At 40.4% G+C, this 22,016-nt stretch overlaps 1 protein-coding gene across 1 annotated transcript in view; it reads right to left on the reverse strand.

Annotated features, from left to right (window-relative positions):
* Positions 1 to 22,016, reverse strand: part of pcdh15a (protocadherin-related 15a) — a 276,702-nt gene that overhangs the window by 123,545 nt on the left and 131,141 nt on the right. The window contains exons 8-14 of the mRNA XM_056436303.1: positions 20,662 to 20,781; positions 20,430 to 20,540; positions 18,072 to 18,242; positions 12,181 to 12,289; positions 11,919 to 12,031; positions 7,080 to 7,286; positions 4,052 to 4,186 (exon numbers count right to left, since the gene is read on the reverse strand). Coding sequence (XP_056292278.1) covers positions 4,052 to 4,186; positions 7,080 to 7,286; positions 11,919 to 12,031; positions 12,181 to 12,289; positions 18,072 to 18,242; positions 20,430 to 20,540; positions 20,662 to 20,781 — 966 coding nt within the window. The remainder of the gene's footprint in view (positions 1 to 4,051; positions 4,187 to 7,079; positions 7,287 to 11,918; positions 12,032 to 12,180; positions 12,290 to 18,071; positions 18,243 to 20,429; positions 20,541 to 20,661; positions 20,782 to 22,016) is intronic.

A 22,016-nucleotide genomic window follows, 5' to 3' on the forward strand; every position in this document is an offset into this window, starting at 1 on the left:
TCTCTGTCTTAATTGTTTAATTCCCTGCACCTGCCCTCAGTCACTCTCGTCTCGTTAGTGTCTGATGTCGTACACCTGTGTTTCCCCCCCTATATATTGTGTCAGTCTTTCCCTTGTCTGCTGTCGGATTGTCGTCTCTAGTTCCGTGTCTTTTCCCCGTCGTCCTGTCTGTCGATCTGATCCTGCCTGCCTGCCTGCCCTGACTGACGATCCTCTGCCTGCCCCTTTTGGACCTTGTTTTTTGGTAAACTGTTTGCCTCATTAAAGAGTGCTTTTTTGTTATTTATATTGAATCCAGCCTGTCTCTCTGCGCCTGAGCCTCACCCCGTCACAAAGACCTGACAGAGTGAGCTTGTGCAGTACGACGCCGGCCTGGAGGATCGTTTGCAAACTCGATGTACATTTGTCCTCTCCGGCTCTGATGTCCCGGACTTGGCAGGGAGAAAGAAAATGCACTAAGTCGAGGCACAAATGAAGTGCACTAACAGCAGCAGGAAACACCGTATACGTTTCCCGTTGGGCAAATTGCTTTTCCACAAGCATTTGCACTTATCTCTGACGTGGAAATCACGTGACGCCGCGCCTTCAGTGGCAGCGACACATTCACCGTGAGGCCGTTGTACAGAAACGCACGATAACATGCGCGACAGCAGCTACTTTCAGCTCCCATCAAACAGCGTCTCTGTTCTCCAGCCAGCCCCGGGAGAGAGATGCCAGACATTGTTTGGGCGCCAAGAGAGATTTGGATTCACCGAGTCATCGCAACTGTATTGACACGCCGTACTTATACACGTGCCGACACGTCTATGCACACACACACGGAACAAATGTCAAGCCTCCTCCTCACACAAACAGTCAGATGTGACACAAAACATAAACCTAACAATCTCTGAAGGCTCGTGTTTATCCTAATTGGATCCGTGTGCTCGCTCTCCCTTCAGTCCAGGATACGCTGAGTAATTATAGAATCGAGTCGATGCTGGCATTGATGACCAATTTCTCTCAATGACGATGTCTGAAATAACATGTTCAGAAAGCCAGAGCCCCGACGCCATTATCGTAAAAACACTGAATTAACACGCTTTTGATACAACTCGGAAAGCATTGCATTCACCTGTTATATCTGATAATATAGCAAATTAAGGTTATCAACAGGAAATACCATGCAACAATTCAGCTAAAAAACATGCAAAGTATACAACAAATTAGTTAATGATATTAGCATGTGTAAGGGCCAAATGCATGATTTCATTTGTTATAATAATTTAGTTTAAAAAGGTAACTGAAGATAAATCTTTTTTCATTATGATTTGAAAGAATGTTTAGGTTAACATATATCATTTAGTTTTGTATTTAAAAGCTGAATAACCTGCGTGTTGGACTGACAGTCCAGATTTGAGCTCAGAGATGTTGGAAGCAACATAGTTTTTTGACCGTGTGAACATGTAACTCTACGTTTTCTAGTAAACATTTTTTATGGAAGAACTAGTTGTCTCACTCGCGTGTCAATTAATAGTTTTTAAGACTGAACTCAAAATTGTGGTACAGAAGACCCAGAACTATACGGAGTGCCACTACAGCATGTGTAGCATTTGCTCTGACATATCAAGTTGAACATTATCAGAATTCAAATAATCAAACTTTCATAAGTGCAAATTCACCAGGACTGCCTTCGCTTTTGTTGTATATCACAGATTTGTTGAACTTTGCAAAAGAACACCAAATACAGTCACAACACCATAAACCATGAACCATAAACCAACCCTGGCTGGTTGCAAAAAGTTGTTAGACGACTTTGAATGCAGCACGTTTCAAAACTCACGAATCTTCGATAACGTTCAGTTAAATGGTCCAACACACCTGCATATAAGACACCCTGGAGTGTAAAGCCTTTGTAGTTAAGTGCGTAATACTTTAATTGTTATGTTTTGATCGCCGTGTATTTATTTATTTATTTGTATGCGTGTTACTCGCATAACTCAAAAAGTATTAAACCGAATCGCATGAAATTTGGTGGGATGATTGGTTATTATCCGGGGACCATTTGATTACATTTTGGGATCGATCAGTTCAAAGGTCAATATCAAGGTCATGAAAAGGTCAAAATCTTATTTTTACCATAGCACGGTCAATTTTTATACAATTGGCATGCAACTAATGCCAAAATGTTCATAATTCAATGCCCAATCTTGTGATATGCGAAGGTATGCGCTCTACCGAGTGCCCATTCTAGTTTTAAATGTTTTTTTAGTTGTTTTTTTAAAGGCACCCAGCACATAACAGCGATGGCCAGCAGCTCAGCTGTAGTGGGCCCTGGCACCGACTCCTCCTCTTCACACCATCTGTGTGTTTCTACCAACAGGTGGCAAAGCAGGTCATGGCCTCAGGAGCTCGAGCCGGTTTCACTGATCCTGCTTTGGTCACTGTCTCTGCTCAACCAGTAAACAGTTGGCCAAAAGGCTTTTCAAGTGCCCGATGAAACTCTGTCCGCTCTAGTCAGAATGCATCCTCCTGAGCTTAAAAGAAAGAAAGAAAAACAGCATTTGAGATCCTGATACCCCAGACAGGAGAAAGAAACCAACTTTCCACAAACACATGTGCCCTGTCCCAATCAACCCGTCCAAACTTAGCATTACATCTTAACGTGATTTGAATCCTCCCTGTTCAGAAACTCGCACACACTCCAGGGAAACAACCCCACAGAGCTCGCTGTGGGTTTGCCGTTGCTCTCGAAACCAGAAGGAAACCCCCGGATGTAGGGAGCAACTGTATTTCACAAGATGCTGAGCAGCAGAGCAGAAACACGTCACTTTGGTGAGCCGGGATGTTGACTTCAATGTAACAGCAGTGGAAAAAGAAACTCAAACAAGCCCAGTAAAAACACCACACAGCGAGGAGATTAATAAAACATTAGAAAGATGACTTCTGAATCCTAATGGAACATGAAAGTAACTGCAGAGTTCAGTGAGATTGAACCATCTCATATATTATAGAATTAGAGAGTTCCCACAAAATAGACTCTTTATATGTTGCTTTGAACAAATAGTTTGACATGTTGGAAAAATGCTTATTTGCCTTCTTGCCAAGAGTGTGACTGTTTGAAATATCTGTAACCAAGTTGTATTTTCACTGTAGAATGTAAAGATACAGTACGACTTACATTTGCCCCACAAGCAAAAGCCAGTTAAGAATCACATTCATCAATTTGGCAGAGCAAGTAAGGAAAGTGCTGCAAATACAGAAGTCACAAGCCAATAGAGAAACCCTTCACGACATCAGGACTACGCTCAAACTAAAATGACTTAAGAGCTGACCCAGCTCATTTGCATATACGGACACGTAAATGTCACACATAAATAAATGAAGAAATAGGTGTGGACACATAAATAGAGATATAAATAAATGAAGAAATACAGAAATGTAGAAATATATTTATTTAATGATGTCCTGTTGTTATAACTTATATGTATTCATTCCTGTATTTGATTATTTATTGATACATTTATTTAAGCATTTATTTATACATTTATTTAAGCATTTATTTATTTATTCATTTATTTATTTATTCATTTATTTATTTATACATTTATTTAAGCATTTATTTATTTATTCTTGTATTTATTCATGCATTTCTTTATTTATACTTAAGTCATTTTAAGTCCTCCATAGATGGGTTTCTCATTCGCTTTGTCTAAAGAAATAAGCTTTTCGTAAAATTACAGTATCTAAGCTTTATATAGTATAACGTAAGATCAACATTCCATAATAAGTGGCTTTTTTAATTAACTCAAATTATTAAACCATAAAGGTCTGATGTGCCTTTGGCTTACCTTTTGATGGACATTTGAAAATTCAAGTGAACAGGCTGTTTAACTTCCCTGCTATTTGACTCCTGATAAAGGTCATATTCTTCTAAAAGTGTCAGGTCAGCTTTGTATCTTGAAGTATAGCGCTAACCTGTGGTTTCTATTAATATGGACAGAATGGGAGACGTAGGTCAAAGGGCTGTTGTGGCGTCTTGCAGATAGCTTCCCCCGAGTCCGATGCCTACCGTGAAGGTATACGACATCTGCTTCTCCCGGTCCACGGGTTTGATGAGCCTCAGGTGGCGGATTATCCCCGTCGGGGTCAGCCTGAAGATCGTAGCGTAATCATCCAGGGTAATCTTCAACATGGGGTCTTTCGTCTTCCAACAGAAAGATATACAAAAATAATTATATTACCATCGTGACATGAGCGTTTCGTCATTGTTCCAAGGCCGCAGCTGTGGGGCTGAAACCCCATCAAACGGAACATTCTGATCTACCAAAGAGTTGCTGGCAGCTTTCTCATCCGTCTTCAGGAGACGGTGGAGAGAGAGAGTCGAGGACGGAACCAGAAACCGATGTTGCAATAAAGAAAAGACACGAGGAAATTACTTGTGCTGAAACCACCTGCACCCATCATAGCCTCTGCTCTTTTAGGGAAAGTCCACATTAAGCAGTCGACAAAAAGGTTGGATTTCTACAGCATTTTGAATAAGAGACACGTACTTGAGGTGTGTCATAACCGCTATCGTTAGATTGGGTTAACAATTGGGTTAACAATCTAACCTTTGGGCCACTGTGGTCCATTGCTTGGAGTCGGCTTTGATTCACATCGATCAATGAGTCCTCTTAAGATGGTAAACATCAGGACCGGGTGGCTTATTGATTTGAGCTATCACTGTTTCCACTCCAATTTGATTCCTTAATCTTTTCCAAAGGCAGAGTAAAGGGATATTTGAAAAGATGAACTCGAGATAGTGGGCTATTGTTTTGACTGTGTGTGTGTGTGTGTGTGTGTGTCTAAGTGCAGTCAGGGTGCGGGGGGAGGAGTTCAAATCGTTCTCTGGCTGGTGGCACACGCAAACACGCACCCACACAATCACACCGTTTGTTAAATGTGTCACATGTTTGTGTGTTTCAAACCTCCCACTTCATCCAACTTCAATCAATCCATAAAAGAAATCACAACTCTTATGAAAAGCGCTCAGTTGGTAATCAAAGAGAATCATTGTGTAACTTTTTACTGAGGAAACCACAGCAACACATCCGTCTGCATGTTAAGACGAACAACACAGCACAGCAAACCACTCCAAACACACACACACACACACACACACACTCCCATTAGGATACAAAAGTATCTCGATGAATCTACACACCCCCATCATTACCGGAGAGCTGTACAGTATTTAATACACTGTTTATGAAATTTCGCAACAGCAGAAAACATCATTTCTGCTGTTGCGAACACACTGAATGTCTCCAGCAGTAATGGGTGCTCAGTATTTTGTTTTACTTTTGCAAAGTGATCATGAATTCAATGTAGGGATGTCCCAAGTCAATTTAATCAAGGCTTTTTTTAATGGATCTGTGTTTGAAAAGTAAAAACGATCCACTTCTTTATTACCTTATTGTGCTCCAAGTATGTCGGCCTATTTAAAATATGTTGATTCAGATTCATTGGCGGCGTTTTGTCCATGTTTCCATTACGGCTGCTGATTTGAGTTTTATCATTACGCTTTTGTTAATGCGTTGCAAATCTCTACATCGATCTGGTTTATTCTCTTTAATAAACTTTTTTTTTTATTTATTAGAAAGAAAGAGAAGAAAAAAACAATATTGTCAAATGTCCTTGCACTTCTCTAATCTATAGAGTGAATTAATCGGTCAGAGTTATACTTTAAAATGAATACTGATACTGAAACGGACAGTGAACATCATGTCCATGTCCATTTCCATGCAATAATATTAATGATAATATCATAATAATAATATTATAATAATAATAATAATATTATAATAATAATAAAATAACAACAATAATAATAATAAAATCATAATAATAATAATAAAAAATCATAATAATAATAAAATACTACTACTAATAATAATAATAATATTCGTGGGACTTTTAATGCATCCACAGTTGCCAGAAGCTCAGAGTTGTCTCGTCTTGAGCTTGTCTATGCCCACAAGACGACTCGGACCTGTTCGGCTTGAGGCACGCATGAATTTTTGTGGCCTCTCCGGCTGCACCCGGCTCTACTTTTGAGGGAACCTGCTGGTCATCTCAAACACGTCTCATGGCTTTACAAAGTCCTGCGGTCCTCCTTGTGTAACAGTTATGCTCACCGATCAGAAGTGGTCTAAGGCGACAACTCATACGACAACGAAACTGAACTGAAGCTTAACTCTATTCCGGAAATCAAATCGCAATATCTTTCCGAAAAAAATCTCAATTACATATTTTCCTAAAATCGCTACGCCCTGGTTTAATGGGCAACTTAACAGAAGACATCAGATTCAATTATTAATACGCACACTGACAATTTGCCAGAGTGTGCAAAGAAAATACTTCTCAGATACATCAAGCCAAACAAAAAAAAAGCATTTAACCTTGAGTGGTGAGGAAGAGAAGTTTGCTAAATCCTGTCCAAACATTCCCCACACTGACACTTCTTCCTTTCTGCAAAGATATTACTCAAAACATTGCAGGAAGCTTTTCATAACATATTGTAAGTGCCCAATTAAAGCTGTGGCACAGGATTAACGGAAAACTATTAAGCAGTCACATTACTGAATTGAATTGGCTTTACTGGTATAAATCGAGGCCCACTTTAAGCTATCCAGTGTGCAGAGAGTCGCTCTAATATGGAGGGAAACATCAATATTAAATGAATCCCTCAAAAGATACTCGATATTGAAAAGGACTAAAGTTTGATAATAGGAGCAAGAAAAAATAATTTAACCGGGACATCCCTAATTTACAATCTGTGTGTGTGTGTACATGCAATTGCACCTAGAAGCAACCCCTTTACCTACAGGTGTATCACCAGGAGCCAGCTACAACAAGGGGAAACATACAGCAGGAGAATGACTCGTGAATTAGTGGTTTGTTACTTTTTTTTTTGTGAGCGCACAATAAAAACTCATGAAAATCAATATTTAATCACACGACAAGTGCTTTCTGCGTGTGTGCACACATGCATGGGTGGACAAGTGTAAAGTGTAGGCAACTGTGAGCATAGCCGGGTAAAGGCTCTTTCTTTCTACCTCCTCAATGTCATTATCCAGAGCGATGATTCCCAGTGGGGCGGTGAGGTTGGCACTGGCTGAGATAGTCGTACCCACTGGGGAGGACTCGCTCACGTATCCCAGATAGGTGGCAAAATGGAAATATGGAGCCTGGTTGTTCTCATCCAGGATTTCGACAATGAGGTCGGCATAGGCTGGGAGGGGGTGACCGTTGTCCTGTTCGGCCTGAAATTAAAAACAAAAGAGAGCAAAGAGAGAAAGTGAAAGTCAAATACCGACAAGCGAAGACGGGCTGTAATTACTGCCGGAGATGTATTATTAGAAAGTACTAATAAGTCCTCGGGTGATGGGAGCAATGCTGTCCCAACTCTGACGCAGGGGCAGAAAGCAATCATTTCTCAGAGTGAAATTTTAATTAAAAAAATGGACTTACTGTAATTACCGGGGCACTTAACGCAAACACGATCATTTGTTGGGGCAAAGGCAGTAATTAGTAGCTCTTGCTGCACCGTTGAGTGGGTGACCGGTGATGGAGGGAGGCTCAATGGAAATGTTACTCACTGAGCCAGCGCCAGAACTGACGAATAAACAAGGTTACTAGAGCGGTCCGTCTCGATTAACTACACTGAGCTGAGGCTCTGTTTTGACTGTGAGCTCGAGTGAACCCTGTAAACGGTCTGATGGGACAAAATCCCAGTCGACACCTCCCTTCATCTCTTCGGCAACTTCATATCTCTCTCCAAAAACTGGCACGCGGCAACCAGCCGTGGAGCGCAACTCATTTAAATGTCACAGTTGATATAAATAGTACGATTGAAATGACTCAAACAGGGAAGGCTCTGTTCACGACAAAACCAGCAACGTTCTCCAAGATATACCACATGTAATCAATGTACTTTCTTAGTATATCAAATATTACAACATACAGGGTCAATGGACAAACTAAATGTTTTAAAAAACAGCTTCGTAAACTCCCAGAGCTGTCCACTCCAAATAAAATGCATGAATGAAATGTTGACTCACCTGCAGCCAAACCCCGTTTGTGCCACGTTCAGTGGAACGCGAACAGAACCGTCACCAACATGTAAACACTCCTTTCCCCTCGTGACATGACATTTTCAGTAGCTCAGTACATTACCACAAATCAGAATGTGTGTTTTTCCAGCTTTTAAAGCTGTAAGGAAGAAACTTTTTTTTTAAAAAGGCTGCATTTTTACCCGAGTCGTGTCCGGGGAGAGCCGACCTCACGAGTGCGGTCTGCTCAAGCCGTCACTGCAATCTTTCCTCTCCGCACATGTGACTATTGGCTCCCACACTGGGGTGTTTCATATACACTACCGTTCAAAAGTTTGGGGTCACCCAGACAATTTCGTGTCTTCCATGAAAACTCACTTTTATTTATCAAATGAATTGAAAATTGAATAGAAAATATAGTCAAGACATTGACAAGGTTAGAAATAATGATTCATATTTGAAGTATTAATTTTGTTCTTCAAACTTCAAGCTCAAAGGAAGGCCAGTTGTATAGCTTATATCACCAGCATAACTGTTTTCAGCTGTGCTAACATAATTGCACAAGGGTTTTCTAATCAGATATTAGTCTTCTAAGGCGATTAGAACACTGGAGTGATAGTTGATGGAAATGGGCCTCTATACACCTATGGAGATATTTCATTAGAAACCAGACGTTTCCACCTAGAATAGTCATTTACCACATTAACAATGTATAGAGTGTATTTTTGATTAATTTAATGTTATCTTTATTGAAAAAACAGTGCTTTTCTTTGATAAATAAAGACATTTCTCAGTGACCCCAAACTTTTGAACGGTAGTGTACATTAAGGCGTTGAAAATTCCGATGGTAAGGGGGGAGTAAGGCGATATCAGTCTATGCCATGACCTGGAATCAGTTATGCATATTTGCTCGATTTCACTGGGCGTGTGTTGCAGAGAACCGATACAACTGATACCGCAACAGGAGAATATAGTTCTGCAGCTAAACGTCTGGTGTGGAGATCATGTGACTGCACAGCCCTGCTACACTCTTCTGCAGCTTTGGCGCATCAAGTCGACTTTTAATATTTGTATTGGTATCGCCACGGTACGCCAGCCTCTCTTTTCCAAACATCTACCTTTTTTTACGTTCGTTGAGTGATAATAAAGATCACCCCCCACTGCACTGACCCAGAGATCCAATCTGCTCACATTATCACCGGAGGGGAAAAGGGCTGTCATCGACAGACAGCGTGGGGGCGCCGGGCTGTTCGTGGCTCATTTCCTCGACATTGACGCACAAAAATGTGTTGGTCTGAGAGAGAGAGGACAGGATGGAGGTTTACAGTGCTCCCTTGTGATTTGGCTCTTTAGCGGTGTCCCTATTTCTGGGAGGCGTTGCTAAATGACCTGCGCTCCACGGGAACCTGCCGCAGATTCACTGCCTTCGTCGCTCGTCTTCATTTCATCATTCGGACTCCATAATGACTTTTTGAACAACAGCAGATGCGTTTTCTGAAATATTCTTGAGACGATGCAGCTCGTTCCATGACTGTATTTTGTTGTGTCCGAAAGCCTTAGCTATGTGGGGGAATTGATGTCCCGTTACCTTGGCAGAGATTAAAAGTCGTTGACGCACGGTTCGTCTTATAACACGTTATTATATGAATATTCAACAAGTTCACAAGAAATCAACCATGAACTGAGTACAACACGGCATGAACAGAGCCGGATCCCGGACCCTCCGAGTGAGAATGTCAGGGTTAATGCTTTCAGAGACGCCCAGAGTTACAAGAAACATCTCAGTCTACACCCCTCCTCCTCTGCGTTATCGATCATGTTTGACCTGTCTCCTGATATAACACATCAGTCATCATTATTATCCCGTCCTGACCCAGTCCCAGCTTTCTCATCACCCCCACAGAGAAAATGTTATATCCACAGAGTACCACAAGTTAATAGGTACACTACCGTTCAAAAGTTTGGGGTCACTTAGAAATGTCTTTATTTTTCAAAGAAAAGCACTGTTTTTTCAATAAAGATAACATTAATCAAAAATACACACTATACATTGTTAATGTGGTAAATGACTATTCTAGGTGGAAACGTCTGGTTTCTAATGAAATATCTCCAGAGGTGTATAGAGGCCCATTTCCATCAACTATCACTCCAGTGTTCTAATGGTACATTGTGTTTGCTAATCGCCTTAGAAGACTAATGTCTGATTAGAAAACCCTTGTGCAATTATGTTAGCACAGCTGAAAACAGTTATGCTGGTGATATAAGCTATACAACTGGCCTTCCATTGAGCTTGAAGTTTGAAGAACAAAATGAATACATCAAATATTAATCATTATTTCTAACCTTGTCAATGTCTTGACTATATTTTCTATTCAATTTTCAATTCATTTGATAAATAAAAGTGAGTTTTCATGGAAGACACGAAATTGTCTGGATGACCCCAAACTTTTGAACGGTAGTGTATATAACAGGACAATAACATAGGATTTCTCCTCCGACATGCACCACATACTTGGCTGCATCAGAGCACTCTCAAGATACCAAAGTCTCATTCTCACTTCCCTGCTCCTCGGAGTCCTTGAGCAACACGTCCTCCCTATCTCGATGACCGAGGTCGATACGGTTCCCGCAGTGCCTCCCCTCCTCACACATCTCTCCATCGAGCTCGGTGTGCTCCCGCTTTGAACTTTCTCCATTCCCTTAGCTATGCACAATCTTCCCGAAAGACATGCCAAACGCCTATCAGATGATCAATCGCCCCCCGTCTTCTTCCACTTGTGGAAATCAGCTCGCGCTCTCATCTCTTTGCTCCGCAGCGACTCTGGTAAACAGCAGGTTTACACGGCGCTCGGAGGTGTCTAGAGGTTAGTGACGGCTGGGTTGCAAAGTTCATCGGCACCGCTGCTCGACCCAAGCAGTAACGAGGCAATCCGCGACGCTGCTCTAAATTAGGATTCGAGGTTAAGTGTGGCAGCCTCTCCTCTTGCCGAGTCCATGAATCATAACATCTTTTTCAACCCTCAATCTCCAAAGCAGCTAAAGATAAGCTTGATGGCTTTCAGGTCTGAGGCTATCGAGGTGGAGAGGAGTGCATGCTTAGGTTGTCGAGAAATAAGTTAAGCCTGACACAAGAATATTAGTACAACTTTAAGGTGTTTTGATAAAACCGAATGCAGAGGCAGCCGGAGTACCAATATTGTACATTGGGCTGAACCCTGATGAAGACAATCAAGCTCTATCGCAGGGGTCGGAAACCTACGGCTCGCGAGCCATATATGGCTCTTCCGGTGACGGCATATGGCTCCCAGACAATTTAGAGTAAAAAAAAAATAATTCTCCGCCCGCCCCCCTGTAATTTTCTCTATCGCGCCAGATTACATCAGAAGTAATTTAAGGTATTTTTCTTAAAGAGAACATCTTTGTTCTTTTATTAAACTAAACAGCCGTCATGCAGCACCAGAAGTCACATTAAAATTATACGTTAAAAATACTATATGGCTCTCAATGAAATAAATTTAGAAATATTTGGCTTTTATGGCTCTCCCAGTCAAAAAGGTTCCTACCCCTGCTCTATCAGGTTCAGTAAAAGCAGGAGTCATTCATATTTTGGCCGATGGATTTCCACGACTTTAACCTTTTTATGTGAGCTATTTCTATCTATGTTTGAAAAATAATACAACGAATTAAACACAATACATTCCCAAGTAGATTTGCACATGGATTTGATATTTCTTTTGTCGTGGGTTCAGTTTCAATCAAAAGTCATACATTGACCATTATAGGTGATGTCCTGTGACTTTTGACAAAATAAAACTCGCAAAGATTCAGAATTGTATCGTTTACCTTGATGATGAGAGTGAACCGTTGATACGAATCCCTGCTGACAGGCTGCAGGACATGCAGCTCTGCAGTGGTTCTATTTAGCGAGAAATACTCTTGATATGCGACGGGATGACCTGCAAGAAACAATAGAAATATTCATCGATTTGGATTCCGTGCCCTTTATGATAACAAAAACAAATAAAAGTCCCAAAGTCGTGGCTTTCCGACCGAGCCAAAGAACAATCAGATGAGTGAAATCGGTCAAGATACAGGATGAACCTACCAAGCAAGATGTAGTAAATTATTCTGGGTCTGTCTGATGGAGGTTGTATGTTTCTGTCCATGTCCACGGCCTGGATTGCAGGGGTCACATTCAGTGGGTTCAGCTTGCTCTGCAACAAGAGGAGGCGGAGTCAGACTGACTGTGAAGGTGGAGCCCACAGTTGCACAGATATGTCTCCTATGAGAGCGTGATTATGCGGAGACATTTGAGTGCCTTATGAACTGGAAAATCCCCCTTGGATAGATCTCATCAGCCCTAGTAAACATATTGTGTATCTATCATTCTTTTGGTGTTGTATATATCACTTGCAACAGCTCTTCAGAGAAGCTTCCCTGGACCCTCTTCCTGGCCCATTAAACAGTTTTCTGCTTTTGAGGGGGATGAGAGGAGCTGTGAAATTGGGCATCTTTGAAGACTGAATATTAAGACTTTTAAAAGAAGAATAGAATATTTGATTCTGATATATTAAATTGCAGGATCGGGTAGTATATTCATTGAATAAATCCGGATTCCAGTTAATTTATACCAATGCATTTACTGGTTACCTTCGCATTGAAAATGCGGGAGGTTATGTTTTGATCGCCGTGTATTTATTTATTTATTCGTATGCGTGTTATTCACATAACAAAAAAAGTTTTAAACCGAATCGCATGAAATTTGGTGGGATGATTGGTTATTATCCGGGGACCATTTGATTAGATTTTGGGATCAATCGGGTCAAAGGTCAAGGTCATGGATAGGTCAAAATCTTCTTTTTACCATAGGGCGGTCAATTTCTATCCAATTGGCATGCAACTAATGCCAACATGTTCATAATTCAATGCCCAATCTTGTGATATGTGAAGGTATGCACTCTACCGAGTGCCCGTTCTAGTTGTATTTTGTTTTACAAAGTTTGAAAACCTAATGTTGACTCACACACAAGAAGGATCTCCGTCGCTTCCACACAGTTCGGCATACAGCTTATCAATTTCACACCGGGATCCGATCGGTACTCATTATCGACCGATATCCAAAGCCCAGGTATCAGAACTAAGAAAGTTGGATGAGTGCATCCTTTCTTTCTGACATCCAATAAAAGAACCAAATTCCTTCTGTAGGCCAGTAATACTCATTCGCACACTAGCAAAAATAATTAGTTCATTTGATTAATAAGCCAGTGATGTAAGATATATTTATCATACGCATACTTTTAAAATGCCTAATGGAGTGTCACACTGAGGATAATCTGTTGTGGTGCTGGAGGCTACTTCCCTGCTCATGCACACTCAGACAACATCAGCACTAATTACCCAGCTCTGCCTCGACACTTCTGCACCAACGTCAGTGTGAATATGTTGAGCACGTCACATACACTACCGTTCAAAAGTTTGGGGTCACGAAGAAATGTCCTTATTTGTCAAAGTAAAGCACTATTTTATCCAATGAAGATAACATTAAATTAATCAGAAATACACTCTATACATTGTTAATGTGGTAAATGACTATTCTAGGTGGAAATGTCTGGTTTTTAATGAAATATCTACATAGGTGTATAGAGGCCCATTTCCATCAACTATCACTCCAGTGTTCTAATGGTACATTGTGTTATCGCCTTAGAAGACTAACGGAGGGTTAGAAAACCCTTGAAAACCCTTTTTAAGTTAGCGCAGCTGAAAACAGTTATGCTGGTTAGAGAAGCTATAAAACTAGCCTTCCTTTGAGCTTGACGTTTGAAGAACAAAATTAATATTTCAAATAAAAATCATTATTTCTAACCTTGTCAATGTCTTGACTATATTTTCTATTCACTTTGCAAATCACTTGATAAATAAAAGTGTGAGTTTTCATGTTAAACACGAAATTGTCTGGGTGGGTGACCCCAAACTTTTGAACGGTAGTGTACCTCTCCACATGCCAAATGCCTCAATATGGCCGATACAGAATGAGCGAGTTTGCTGAGAGGCCTACGCTAAACTTCCTTAGCCTAGACAGGCACATGGCTACCAGCTCTTTGGCAGGAGCAATCCCTTCCCTGAGGGGGCACATTTATATCCCTCAGCTCTGGTGTAATCCGTACACCCCTCCCGAACCAGCCCTCTCATTTTTACAATGTCTGCAGGTGCGCTAAATCAAATCCCCCTAGCTCTGCACAATGATGATTAGCTGTAATACCCTCCTCCAGCAGTCATTACCAAGGGGACTCCAGAGCCCATATTATATCCCCCCAGGGAAAAAGGTAAATACAGATCAACTTAATAATGCCTCTCCAGCCATTGTGATTAAATACAATACACTTATCAATTATGAGAAGACAAATCTTCCTGTGGACAGATATGATAGCGTCGTGGTTACAGAAAACCGACTGAAAACTGCAAAGTTATGAAATGAATGAATGTTTAACGGAGAGTACATCAAGACTCATGTTCTGAAACAGACTTGATACACAAACAGTATTTTGGAAACGCTCTAAAGGTAAAGAGGAGACATCCTATCGGGAGTAATTGAAATGTATAGATTAAAGGGATGTCATATCAACGTCGGACTGTATTGGCATGAAGCTTTGACCGGATGAAACCATGCAGGGTTTCCAGGGGAAAATCAGCAAGACAGGAAAAAGGGCAACATTTTCTCACACTAATGAAAAAGCTTTGCTTCGAGCACCCGGTGCTCCCAGGTCCTGCATACTTAGCAGTCAGCAAACCTTTTATCATAAATTATACATTACATGGGCAAACTCTGAATGGAAAGTCTGAACAAACAACTGTGACGCACTATGGCAGCTCCTCTTCTCTCTCTCTTTCTCTGTAGTCCTCAATCTACAACCTGTAATTGTCTTAACCAATCAAAATAGGTCCCTTTGTGTCATTATTGCAGGCATCTGTGTTTGTACATTTTCTCTCAGTTCAATTGAATTCAGTTCTACATATTATTAAATTATTTCAACGCGTACATCTATTCCACGCTCGAGCAGAACTCTCAGCTCCGTGTCTCCTATAGTTTCAACACAAATCAGTTTGTGGTGCTAATCAAACTATACATTATTTTTTCAAGCTCCAAAAAACATAACAAAACTAGAACGGGCACTCGGTAGAGCGCATACCTTCGCATATCACAAGATTGGGCATTGAATTATGAACATGTTGGCATTAGTTGCATGCCAATTGGATACAAATTGACCGTGCTATGGTAAAAAGAAGATTTTGACCTTTTCATGACCTTGACCTTTGCCCCGATTGATCCCAAAATCGAATCAAATGGTCCCCGGATAATAACCAATCATCCCACGAAATTTCATGCGATTCGGTTTAATACTTTTTGTGTTATGCGAGTAACACGCATACAAATAAATAAATAAATACACGGTGATCAGTAAATTTTCAATGCGAAGGTAATAAATAAATAAATTCTACATATCAGTAAAATGCTCTAAAATCACAACGATACTTTCAAATTCCCAACATATACTTGTTTGTTGATAATCTAAAAGTATAAATTTGTTCTCGGTTTCAAGCAGAATATAATACTGCAACCCTTCCTGCTTTGAAGAAATGCCAACCTCAATCCCGTCCAGTCCAATAAATCCAATCAAATCCAATCCAGACTTCTCCAGTCCAATCCAATCCAATTCAATCGAGTCCACTCTCGTCTCGTGGAGTCTGCCTGCTGATGAGGACTGTGTCGTACCGTTGAAACCCCAGAGCGAGCGAGTTAGTCCACTCTTACTCGGGATTGTTTGTCAACTGCTGTTCCCAGGTTCTAGCAGTCTAGTGCAGTACAGTTGTCGATTAAACAGATCGACAATAACAGGGGACAACACATTGTAACAGGTCAAAGAGTAAAAGTAAAATACACAGTAAAAGATGGTGCAGTAAAAAAAAAGATGAGAAAACAAATTAGAAAAATGAATAAACAAAACAGATAAAAAGCCGACCATCGAATATGTACTTAACCAAATGCCAGTGGAAACACGAGGTATTTCTTGAGTGACCCTTTTTGGCGTGCAGGAAGAGCATTCCACAGCGTTGGTGCTACCACGAGTTTTATAGATTATATAATAGATGCAGATAAACCGTTCATAGATATATATATATATATATAGATATATCTATATCTATATATATTAGTGCTGTGAAAAATAACGCGTTAACGCGTTATGATTAAATTACAGGATTAATTCGTAACAAAAATTAGCGCATTTAACGCATGCGCAAAATGAGCTTCCAATACACCACTTCAATCTGAACTCTGTCCGCTCTCATGCAGACGGTCTGTTCATCGGTAATGATCCTTCCGCAGGTTCACCTACGGAAACCTTGTTACGACTTTTACTTCCTGTAGATCAGGGTCTCAACACGTCGATCGCGACCTGCCAGTCGATCGCGGCGTAGTGTCGGTAGATCGCATGACATTAAAAAGATTGGCCCGCCCCCTGACATGTTCTCTAGAGCACGTCTTTGTTCTTTTATTAAACTAAACGTCTGTTGTTGATCGTATCTCCACAGCAGCATGTCATTTCTGTCTCTTCGCATTGCGTTAACACTTATCGATCTCCGTCTCGCGCCCCACAGAGCTCCGTGCGCGCGCATCGGGACCGAGCAAAAAAAAAGTCACTTGTCAATCTGTCCACCTGTCCGTGTCCGGGCCGGTGAGGTTTCCCGTGTTGAGTCACATGAAGCCGCAGGCTCCACTCCTGCTGGTGCCTTCGGTCAATTCCTTTAAGTTTCAGCTTTGCAGCGGTGTCCCCGCCGTCCCTTTCTTCATGACCCCAGTTCATGAAGAAAACCCACACAGTCAGTTTGCCTCAGCAGCTGCTAGACGAAGACTAGAGGCCTTTAGATTGTATCATGGTGGAGTTAATGGTTGACAAACAAGAGAAAAATGTTCTGTTTAACCCTCCTGTTACCTTTACATTTACTTACATATTTTACCCTCGGGGTCAATTTGACCCCAGCAATTAAAACCTCCAGAAAATTATTAGAATTAATATTGTTTCCCAAGTTTAAGTGTGAGGTACTTTATGTTTGTTTGTTGACTACCTAAATAGCCCTTTAAATATATATAAAAAGTTGATACTTCTTATATGTTTGACACAGTGAAAAACAGCCTGGGGTCAAATTGACCCCAAAGAACACCGACATTAAACATTGAATGGGGTCAAATTGACCCTAAAGGTAACAGGAGGGTTAAACATTCTGTTTAGGATGAAGATGTATTAATGTTGCATATGGAAGAAAACTGCAAAATAACTGCTGAGTTGCAGCACCATTGTATAGAAGAATGTATAGATGTATATATCCGTCTTTTGTCATTCTCTATGTTCTCACAAAATATACCGAGAATATCGGTAATATGTGATTAATCCACAGAAACCTGTGATTAACCTGATTAAAAATTGTAATCGTTTCACAGCCCTAATATATATATATATAGATATATATATAAATAAATATATATATTATAAATATATATATATATATCTCATTTCTATTGGTGCACTACCTCAGACTCTTTATCTCAGCTCCCTCTCTTTTTTTCTTGCTATATGATTTTCAGTAGTGCTTGGCTGTCGTCCCAGGTCAACTCAGCCTTCAGCTCTAATTGCTGGTCCACCAGACCAGAAAATGCCCCTGGAATAACCATGCTGAGACAACAGCAACGGCAAAAACAGGTTGAACCGCGAACAATTAGCCTTTTTTTCATGCTGGAATAATTTTTTTTTGGTATACATTTTTAGTACAATGATGTGGCACACACACACGTTCACGTGGGATGACTGGAGATTTTTTTTTTAAAGAAACCTGCGTGCGTCAAATAACAAATATGCACATACTAATAACAGGAGGAATTCTGATAAAATGACCTTGTGGAAGAGCAGCGTGTTCACAGTGGCCTGTCTGTCTGGTTCTTACCGGTTCAGTGAATTCAGGGATAGCAACACGGTAGGTCAGGGGGTTGCAGTCCTGGGTGTTGTTCACCAAAACGCAAGGCAGGAACATGGGGCCCAGGTCGTCTCCGTCCAGAACATCCACGGTCAGAGTCGTGGTGGCAGTTTGCCTGTTGGGGGGGTATGGAGCGCGGTCCTGCAAGATGAAGAAGCACTTTCAATTTCAAGCTTCAAACTCCCAGATGATTTGTTGATTTGTGCACAATACTCTGACGCCCTGCTCGAGCTAAAACCAGTAAAAGAGTTTTAAAACCGTGACAGATCTCTGCAGCTATTCTTGAGCATATATTTCAGTTGTTTTTACATTATGGAAGCTCACAGTCATTTATTCATTGTTTTCAGTCCTCATTATTCTGGCTTCAGGAGAGGGGACTTGAACACATTGTCTTGTGCTTTAAGTAGAATTGGATTTAAATATTTTCTGCATTAGGAAAAAAAAAAAAGGAAGAAGATTTGTTTTTTAATGTGCTGTTATGACAGCAGACCACCATCGCTTCTAAATATCCCATTTGTTATATCAATGCGAAAAAAGATAAATACGCAATTTTAAAAATAGGTTTGTTTTGACATAAAACACGCAAACAAATGGCCTTTTTCCAGCCAATATACATTATTTGTGAGATGTTAGAAGTCAGCTGCATGATTTGCTTCATGTTTTGCTTCATAATAATATACAAATGTATTCAAATGTAAGAGATGTTAAGATGCAAACATTACACCCACTTCAAACCAGACAGTGCAGGATAGTCAACTGAAAAACATTCATTCTGATGACATCATTATCTGCATTAAAACATATCTTTTTAGCAGCTATCCTTGACTTTCTCCCCCGATGGTACTTCTGAAAGTTGTACCCTGAGAAGTGAGCAGCAAAGCCCTTCAAAGATTTGCGGTGTTCGTGTAATTGAACTCTTGACACAAGCAGCACAGAGTTCTAGTAAATACCATGTCTTCTTTCTTTATCTACTCTGACATCCTCCTGCAAGAGAAAATAAAAATCTCCCTGGAGGACCTCTTGCTAGAGTAAAGGCTTGAGTCTTTTGCTCCCTCATGCAGGAGATGGAGAGAATAGGAGATGGGTCAACTGCTCAATGCTTATCTGGCCTGCAGTGCTTTCTTTTTATAGTAGAGGATGACATATTTGACTATTGCTTATTAAGGTAAATTATTATGTAATCAGTGACTGGAAGTCATTCTAATAATGTGAATTAATACTAATAATAATACATTACATTTCTTTCGCACTTTTCAAAATACTCAAAGAGGCTTTACAACACAGTTAGAATATCCTAAAAGCTATGCAATAAAAATAACTAAAATTACAATAAAAACAAACGATAAAAGCAGTTGAGAACATAGAGAGCACACAATCACACATTAAAAGCAGTTTTGAACAGGTGGGTTTTGATTTGAACAATGAAAGTTCGGTGCAGTCTCGGGTGATTTTGGGGAGAGAGTTCATATACAAACATTAAAATTATAATAATTGTTGGGAAGAAAGGTTCTGTATTTTGAGAATCGCAGCTTTAAATCAATGAGGTTCTGAAACATCCAACACTGCTTCTATAGGAGCGATGAACACTTGAATCTAATTTGTCTAATTGAAGTTAAATTCTTGGCCAGTGGCTTTGCGTCATGTTTTTTGCTTCATATTTCATGACTTTTCCTAATTTATTGGGGACAACTGGAAAAACCTAAAATTCACATGATGATATGTTTTCAATGTCCTGAACACAACTTGTACACATCGGTGTTCTTTGGGGTCAATTTGACCCCAGGCTGTTTTTCACTGTGTAAAACATATAAGAAATATCAACTTTTTTATTTATTTAAAGGGCTATTTAGGTAGTCGACAAACAAACAATAAGTACTTGACACTTAAACTTGGGAAACAATATTAATTCTAATAATTTTCTGGAGGTTTTAAATGCACGGGTAAAAGATGTTAGTACATTTGAAGGTAACAGGAGGGTTCACAATGACCACATTTCTTGCTTTAAAAGTAGACTCAGGAATAGAAAGTGTGCAGTAAATCGACTTGAGTTTATTGAACCTCATGGTAATCACATTCTGATAATAGCTGAAAGATCTAAAATATGGAGAGAAAAAAAAAACCTTAAGTGATTAAATTCATTGCTCTAAAAAAGATAGATACTTGAATTCAGCCGCTGCTGCTAAATAAAAAGGAAATCTTGAGATATCGACTTATCGGCATTGCAATATCTTTACAATAGACAATCGGTAGAACATCAAAGTCCGTTCATAACGTGTTGGCATTGAGCACTTACTGGTCTTATTACAAGACTAATCAAAAGTCACTTACATTGGCTTGGACCAAAACCAGGTAGCGAGTTCTCTCCTCATAGTTTAGCCTCTCTGCCAGAATAATGTGTCCTGAAAGGGTCTGAACGACACTCGCTGTTCTGTTCGATGCCTGAAAGAGAAAAAGAGAGTTGATGTGAAAAGACCGGAGGATGAGAGCAATAAGTCATGACTCTTGAAGAAATGAACAATGGTGTGGAGGCTGTTTATCAGGCTGTGACTCATCCATATACCGGGTCATTGGGGTTGTAAAGAATGCCGTATTCGATGTGTCCATTGGGCCCGTCGTCAATATCCGTAGCTCCATTATTCCCCGCGAAGCCGGTGAAAATGGTCGTTCCAACTGGTGTGAGCTACAGGACGATATGAGAGTGGAGAGAGAGAGAAAAGTCAACGGCTCAAACCGAGTACAACATACACTACCGTTCAAAAGTTTGGGGTCACTTAGAAATGTCTTTATTTTTCAAAGAAAAGCAGTTTTTTCAATAAAGATAACATGAATCAAAAATACACACTATACATTGTTAATGTGGTAAATGACTATTCTAGGTGGAAACGTCTGGTTTCTAATGAAATATCTCCAGAGGTGTATAGAGGCCCATTTCCATCAACTATCACTCCAGTGTTCTAATGGTACATTGTGTTTGCTAATCGCCTTAGAAGACTAATATCTGATTCGAAAACCCTTGTGCAATTATGTTAGCACAGCTGAAAACAGTTATGCTGGTGATATAAGCTATAACTGGCCTTCCTTTGAGCTTGAAGTTTGTAGAACAAAATTAATACTTCAAATATTTATCATTATTTCTAACCTTGTCAATGTCTTGACTATATTTTCTATTCAATTTTCAATTCATTTGATAAATAAAAGTGAGTTTTCATGGAAGACACGAAATTGTCTGGATGACCCCAAACTTTTGAACGGTGGTGTATACTTACAGCAGAGAGCCTGCCATGCACATGCCTATTACTGTTGCCGGCCGAGCCCATTAGTACACAAAAATAAAAAATTCAAATCTAAAAGAGGAAACGTTGCAGTCAGCAGGAGTCGGAAGACTTACGCGCTGACGGAATAAGGAAAAGTAAGTACGAGAACCCTTGCTTCTCCCCAGAGCCCTCAGCTCTGGTCCACGGGACCAGGCAGGAGGGCTTGTTCAGGGGAGAAGTCGACAGCGACGTAGAACGACTCGCTATACCGCGAGGGCAGCCGCTCTGGCTCGGGTAACCCATTGTGACAGGAACTTCAAACATGGAAATTACACAAAGTGTAAACAACGGAGACAAAGTCCTTGTTGTTGAGAACCGAGCTGGGGATTACCTCCGAGTCTCGGAATACACGAGCTGTAAATTCAGAAGATTTGATGAATTGCAGGTTTGCTCCGGAGGCGAAAGTTTGCCCCGTCTCGTGCTCGTAAAAAAAAAGTATGTAGCCACAGTCAGGGTTCTTACACATTTTGACCGATGGATTTCCAGGACTTTTCCAGGACTTTAAACCAAATTCCCATGACCAAACTGAAATCTCGGTAAAAACATGAACAATTTAGAACATTTTGCGTATCGAGAGCGGACGCCGGCTTATATTTTGAGC

This window comes from Pseudoliparis swirei, chromosome 17 (assembly GCF_029220125.1).
Source record: "Pseudoliparis swirei isolate HS2019 ecotype Mariana Trench chromosome 17, NWPU_hadal_v1, whole genome shotgun sequence".
NCBI lineage: Eukaryota > Metazoa > Chordata > Actinopteri > Perciformes > Liparidae > Pseudoliparis > Pseudoliparis swirei.